Source organism: Silurus meridionalis, chromosome 23, assembly GCF_014805685.1.
Source record: "Silurus meridionalis isolate SWU-2019-XX chromosome 23, ASM1480568v1, whole genome shotgun sequence".
In the NCBI taxonomy this organism is placed as follows: Eukaryota; Metazoa; Chordata; class Actinopteri; order Siluriformes; family Siluridae; genus Silurus; species Silurus meridionalis.
The window spans coordinates 14,611,304-14,618,698 of NC_060906.1; the positions used below are offsets into that span (position 1 = coordinate 14,611,304).

The following is a 7,395-nucleotide window of genomic DNA, read 5'->3' on the forward strand; positions in this document are numbered from 1 at the left end:
ATACTTGTGTCTTCTCAAGTTCTAAAGATCAACCACGGTATAGTGTAGAACGCAATTTCCAAATAACTTAAAAGACTCGCACCGCCCAGAGGACACAGTTCCTATGTTCAACACCCAGACACTCCGTGACCACGTGGTTCCAATGTAAAGCCTTGACACAAGTTCATAAAATGTAATAAAAATCTGTTACTCTTAACTAGTTCAGTTCGACCACGATTGTTTGGTGAAAATGTTCTTGGCAGGTGTAGTTACTAAGTGCAGCTCATCTCATATTTTCTAATATAAAGGTCAAACCTAGACCAAAGTTGACATGCTGCATAATCCTAATAACCATAATCACACAGAAGGCAGGCTGGTGGTTTTGAAAAATGAAATTCATTTCCCTAAAGCTCTTTTCTACGTTTCCGATTGGCTTTCAGTCTCTTTTACTTCATCCTATAACAACACCTACATATAAGTTAGAGATTTTATTCATAATAGGTCGTTTCTGTTTTAAAACCTTTATGCCATTCTTTCAAACTGTCTTCCTGTGCTGTATTGAACATTAAATGTGTGTGGATACTTTATAGGAAATAAAGTGTTCTCTTATTGGGTACTTAGTGGGTATCATTACAGGTTTCCACCTTTCAAAAATGCGTTCTTCTTGAAATCCAGGGAAGGAGAAACACCCTAGTAAGGTTCACTCTTAAACATTAAAGGGGTTCAAGTTTGGTCTGATTAGTTAGTAGGTTCCGAAAACACATGCCAGGCTGGTTTTTGAGCTTCCTTACTGTTTAACCAAAAAATATTGAGATCCTTTTTGAAAATATAATTATAATTATTTATTTTTTTCTCTCCAGCATATAAAAGGTGGCAAAGAAATATACCTGGTGGCTGATCAGAATACTCTGGATTTAAATGAGCTCTCAGCTAAAAATATTTTCTAAAAGTATAAAATTTGTGGAAGTTTAAAAAAAGACTTCTGATGATCCATGGAAGTATATTTTAGTGTTTAGAAATAGTTTTAGTAATCCTGGTCAGGGTTAACAAAGCAATGTGGATACAGGTTGAATTTTAGACAGTAGGTGATTCAAACACACAGTTAAACCAGGAACCCTGGAGGTGTGGGGCTGCTTTATTTATTGTTTTTTTTCTAAAAGTTCACTGGCATTAAAAGATGCTGACTTTAGGACCATCCCAAAAATGCTGGAATCATTCTCAAAAATTGCTCTGGGCTGTTTCACAGAATAATCGTAACCTTGCAGCACAGTATCATGTTAATACCATGGCAATGTCATTCCTGTGTTGAGTATAGAACATAGAAAAGTGGTCCCTTTTAATTGATTCGCTGAAAAAAAAATCTCTACAAATACACATTCATTGCAAAGAGTGCCATTTAAAGACTGTAAAAAGCTCAGCATCTTCTAAAGCAAGATTACTGGAGATTTGAGAACCATTTATGCTTTTTTATCTTTCAAATTTTCCATATACCATAAATACTGCCTTGTTTACTTTGCACTTATCTTTGGTGTCAGCAAAACTGTAAGTCTTTCATTAAATTCTCGCAAACAAGTAATTTTTTTCATCTGCCACTTATCCTAACTTTTTTTCTTGACAACGTTGTATTTAATGATGGAGTACAGCAGGCAACAGCACGTCTCTGTTATATTATTTGTTTTGTCTAGGGCAGCTATGAAAGCCTTATAACACTATGCATTATAACACCATGCATCTTGGTTTTGAGATGTTTATGTAAGCAACTCATAAAACAGAGCCTCCACTTGTTTAAAGACTATGGTAATGAAAAGCCTGTCGATGATAAGCTTTAAGATTTCAAATCCGTGAGCTAGCAGTTGAGCACCAACAACCCACCATTTTAGAGCTAAGCAGGTTTATTTCAATTCCAAGTAACCAGCATTACTTGGAATATTTCACAAGGTGGCATTTGGAGAAAGAAAGTGTCACGATTTACCATCTATAATAATCCTATGACATTGAACCTTATTATGCATGGTAAAATTATTTCTTACAAGTTAAGACTAAAAGGTTTGGCATTGAAACATGAAAGCACACACAATACATTCAGGCAGGAAATTAATTTAATTTATTATTTTTCTAATTAAAGAACGAGAAAGATGAGAAAGGGCAAAATATTGTTATTACAGTTAATACAATGGTTATTAACTTTAGGGAAAATCATCAATATTTTGATAAAGACTGATTATTTATTATCACAAATAATCCTTTTTAATTTTTATTCATCTTTAGTAAGTAATTTAACATAGTCAGGTTTGTGGTGGATCTGTAGCCATTTTTAGGAACAATGGTTATAAGGCAGAAATACACCATAAATGAAACACAAGTTTATAAAAAGGTACTATGCACACACAGACATGTATATATATATATATATATATATATATATATATATATATATATATATATATATATATATATATATATATATATATATATATATATATACATGTCTGCGCACATGTACGTCATGCGCACACACACACACACACACACACACACACACACACACATACACTTATGCAACCAAGAAAATTGACAGTTATTAATTCACGAAAAAAGACATCATGCTCAAACAAACAAACAAACAAAATAAGCTAAAAATAATAACATGCAATATTGTGCATAAGAAAAACTAATAAAATCGGTGTGTGTGTGTGTGTGTGTGTGTGTGTATATATATATATATATATATATATATATATATATATATATATATATATACTGTATATATATATATATATATATATATATATATATATATATATATATATATATATATATATATTATCTTACAAAATTTAGTACATCAATTGAAAGTGGCAGAACTGTGTCCAAAGTGTGAATATTTTGTGTGAGCACCATTTTTTTTATCTTGCACTGCCTTAATCCTCCTGGGCATGGAATTTACCAGAGCCTCACAGGTTGTTGCTGGGATCCTCTTCCACTCCTCCATATTGACATCACATAGCTGCTGAATGTTAGACAGATGGCACTTCTCCTTCTTCCGCTTAAGGATGCCCTACAGGTGCTCAATAGAGTTCAGCTCTGGAGACATACTTGGCCACTCCATTACCTACACCTTCAGAAAGGCAGTTACCATCTTGGCAGTGTGTTTGGGGTCATTATTATGTTGGAAAACTGCTGTTCGGCCTAGTTTCTGTTCAGTATATATCTTGCTTCAGAATGTCACAGTACATGTTGGAATCCATGTTTCCCTAAATAGACCACAGCTCCCCAGTACCAGCAGTACTTAAGCCGCCCCAGACTATGATGCAACCACCACCATGCTTGACTGAAGGCAAGAAACAATTTTTTTGGTACTCCTCACCAGGGCTTTGCCACACATGCTGGACACCACCTGAGCCATCTATTCTTTGTCTCTTCAGACCACAGGACATGGTTCCAGTAATTCATGCTCTTATATACAGTGAGGAAAATAAGTATTTGAACACCCTGCTATTTTGCAAGTTCTCCCACTTAGAAATCATGGAGGGGTCTGAAATTGTCATCGTAGGTGCATGTCCACTGTGAGAGACATAATCTAAAAAAAAAAAATCCAGAAATCACAATGTATGATTTTTTAACTATTTATTTGTATGATACAGCTGCAAATAAGTATTTAAACACCTGAGAAAGTCAATGTTAATATTTGGTACAGTAGCCTTAGTTTGCAATTACAGAGGTCAAACGTTTCCTGTAGTTTTTCACCAGGTTTGCACCCACTGCAGGACCCATCTTCAATGCTCTAACTGAGGGAAGGAGGTTGTTCCCCAAAATCTCGCAATACATGGCCCCGGTCATCCTCTCTTAAAACAGTGCAGTCGCCCTGTCCCATGTGCAGAAAAACACCCCCAAAACATGATGCTACCACCCCCATACTCCTCTGGATCATCCAAATGGTCATTGGCAAACTTAATACATGCCTAGACATGTGCTGGTTTAAGCAGGGGAACCTTCCATGCCGTGCATGATTTCAAACCATGACGTCTTAGTGTATTACCAACAGTAACCTTGGAAACGGTGGTCCCAGCTCTTTTCAGGTCATTGACCAGCTCCTCCCGTGTAGTTCTGTGCTGATTTCTCACCTTCCTTAGGATCATTGAGACCCCACGAGGTGAGATCTTGCATGGAGCCCCAGTACGAGGGTGATTGACAGTCATGTTTAGCTTCTTCCATTTTCTAATGATTGCTCCAACAGTGGACTTTTTTTCACCAAGCTGCTTGGCAATTTCCCCGTAGCCCTTTCCAGCCTTGTGGAGGTGTAAAATTTTGTCGCTAGTGTCTTTGGACAGCTCTTTGGTCTTGGCCATGTTAGTAGTTGGATTCTTACTGATTGTATGGGGTGGACAGGTGTCTTTATGCAGCTAACGACCTCAAACAGGTGCATCTAATTTAGGATAATAAATGTAGTGGAGGTGGACATTTTAAAGGCAGACTAACAGGTCTTTGAGGGTCAGAATTCTAGCTGATAGACAGGTGTTCAAATACTTATTTGCAGCTGTATCATACAAATAAAAAAAATATAGTTTAAAAATCATATATTGTGATTTCTGGATTTTTTTAAATTATGTCTCTCACAGTGGACATGCACCTACGATGACAATTTCAGACCCCTCCATGATTTCTAAGTGGGAGAACTTGCAAAATAGCAGGGTGTTCAAATACTTATTTTCCTCACTGTAGGTTATCTACAGAAAACTATTTGCAAGGTTTCTTGTGAGCCAGCTTCAGAAGAGGCTTCCTTCTGGGACGACAGCTATGCAAACCAACTTGTTTCAAGTCAAGTCAAGTTTATTTCTATTGCGCTTTTCACAACAGGCATTGTTTTAAAGCAGCTTTACAGATTTAAACAGAGTTGAGTGAATGGTGTGCATTTATCCTTGATGAGCAGCCATGGTGACTGTGGCAAGGAAAAACTCCCTTAGATGTTATGAGGAAGAAACCTTGAAAGGAACCAGGCTCAAACGGGAACCCATCCCCATTTGGGTGACATCAAGAGTGAGATTTTAAATCTTTTAACAATACAGAACTGGTTGTTGCAGTGTGTGAAGTATGGTCTAAGCACTGACTAGCGACCTTCCACTTCTGCAACCTTTAAAGTAATGCTGGCAGCACTCATGCATCTGTTTTTTGAAGCAGCTTCTGCACCTGGCGCACAACACAAGGACTAAACTTTTTTGATGGACCCTTGCGAGGCCTGATCCGAGAGAAACCTATCTTGGAAAACCTCTGTATGACCCTGGCCACTGTACAGTAACTCAGTATCAGGGTGTTACCGATCTTCTTATTGCCTAGACCATCTTTGTGGAGAGCAGCAATTCCAATTCTCAAATCCTCAGAGAGTTCTTTGCTATGAGGTGCCATGTTGGACATCCAGTGTTCAGTATGAGATAACTGTACTCAAAGCACCAAATTGTAAATGCTCTGATACAAAATAAAAAATATTTGTATTGTCCTGTCAAACAGACAAAAACATGAACATGACAAATAGGACATGTGGCTTTGCATGGTTACATGATGTAAAGCTGTAAGTCATAACTCACATTTTTGCCGGCAATAATGGCTTTTTATTTTGACAATAATGGCTGTATGTTCAGTTACTTTTAGAGGACAGTAAATCTGCGATGCTATACAAGCTGCACATTGACTACATATATCCAAGTTTTATTTCTATAGTGTTGTCCCTTGTATATATATATATATATATATATATATATATATATATATATATATATACATACACACATATATGCAATATACTATCTAAATTTTCCTTGATATTGGACTAAAATACCTGAAAACAACTAATTTGTTATTAACTAACTTTACTTAAATGTAAGTGTAATAGCAGAATGTTTAAATAATACATTACAATTGTCGCATTTTTTATTATACTTGGCAGTTTCTATTTTGAGACCTGCAGGGAGGGTTACTCTTTCAAGAAATGCTTCATGCTGAAGAAGTTATGTCCTGTACCGTAGATATAAGGGATGATACCTGTATAAAACGTTGTAATAAAGAACTCCAGCTCTGACCAAGCAGGAAAGTCATATGGGCTAAACGCCAAGTGAAGAATCAAATACAAAATGCAGTCCACTTGGAAGAGGGACATTGCAGCTAGGATTCCAATGGTGCTCCGATGGAACAGATCATGCTCGTGATGGTGGTCAACTGTGGCACGTGGCTCTGACTCATGATGTGCATCCACCGCCTTCTGCTGAACAATTAAAATCTTGATAATTAAGACACTTGTCCATGTGACAATCATGAGAGGCAAAACATGGCAGATGATGATAAAAAGGTACTTGTAAATGCCATTTATAGTTGGACAATGACCTTCTGAACACTGAAAAAAATCTGTCGGACAGTCTTCTGCGGTTGAATTTCCCATACGCCAAGTGTTCTGATTTATGAAGTAAGTCGGCAAGCCTAAAAGGACAGCTGCCAAAACGCATCCCAGACTAAAAACAATTGCAGCTTCCCTACTGTCCATAAAGATAGGTGTGATTATCCTCAAGGCAGCGTTGTGTATCTTCTGATAGCGGTAGATGCTGATAAGCACTGTGAAAAAAATGCTGGTATTTTCTCCACAGATGTTTAAAAATTTTAAAACAACACAATACCAAATGCTTAGGGTCTGCCTAGATTGCACAATGGCGTCATAGATGTCAACATGCATAATCTCACCAAAGTTGGCGATAGCCAGTCCAAGCAGGAACACTTCGAATGTCTTCATTCGTTTCAAGTGGAGTATTGATATGATCAAGATCCCGTTTCCTACTACACCAAATGCAGAAATAATAATCCTCAGCAAAAACAAAGCAAAAACACTCGGATCCATTCGATTACTGTGTTAGAGGAATGTGCTAACAAATCCCTGTCAGTCTCTGGTCTGTAACTACAGAGTGAAGCAGCACAATTAGTTCTTTTGCCTTCTCTGCTTGTTTTTCTGCCTCAATGAATCAGAGAGCTTGATGTCAGGAGACTTTCAGAAACTTACTGGCTGCTGACTGGTAATTGGGACTTGAGGAAAAGCTGAAAAACCTATAGAGGACTGGTAGTCATATAATTGATGCCTTGGAGCTTTCTCATCCTAACATGAGATGATCAAAGCAATTGATGCGCTTGTTTTTCCCATGAGACTCAACGTATTCAACACTCAGAATGTCACTGAGACCTCAATCATGATACACCTGAGCTATTATTTATACTATAGTGTATATAATACAGATTTTGCTAGCACAGTTTTATTACTATTGATAACGTATGTATGTTTTCATTTTACAACAGCAAGACACAAATGATCTGTTAGCTTTGATTCAACGATCAGGATATGGCTTACTAGTGATGCTGTACAGTAAAATTACTGATTATTTA

General features: G+C 37.0%; 1 protein-coding gene across 1 annotated transcript; it reads right to left on the reverse strand.

Annotated features, from left to right (window-relative positions):
• Positions 1 to 5,947: 5,947 nt before the first annotated feature.
• Positions 5,948 to 6,859, reverse strand: LOC124376700. Its single transcript, XM_046835914.1, has one exon. The coding sequence runs from the start codon at positions 6,857 to 6,859 to the stop codon at positions 5,948 to 5,950; it is 912 nt and encodes a 303-aa protein (XP_046691870.1).
• Between the last annotated feature and the right edge of the window lie 536 nt (positions 6,860 to 7,395).

Excerpts from the sequence above, each read along its gene's own strand:
- LOC124376700 (XM_046835914.1), bottom strand. The coding sequence starts at position 6,859 with ATGGATCCGAGTGTTTTTGCTTTGTTTTTGCTGAGGATTATTATTTCT.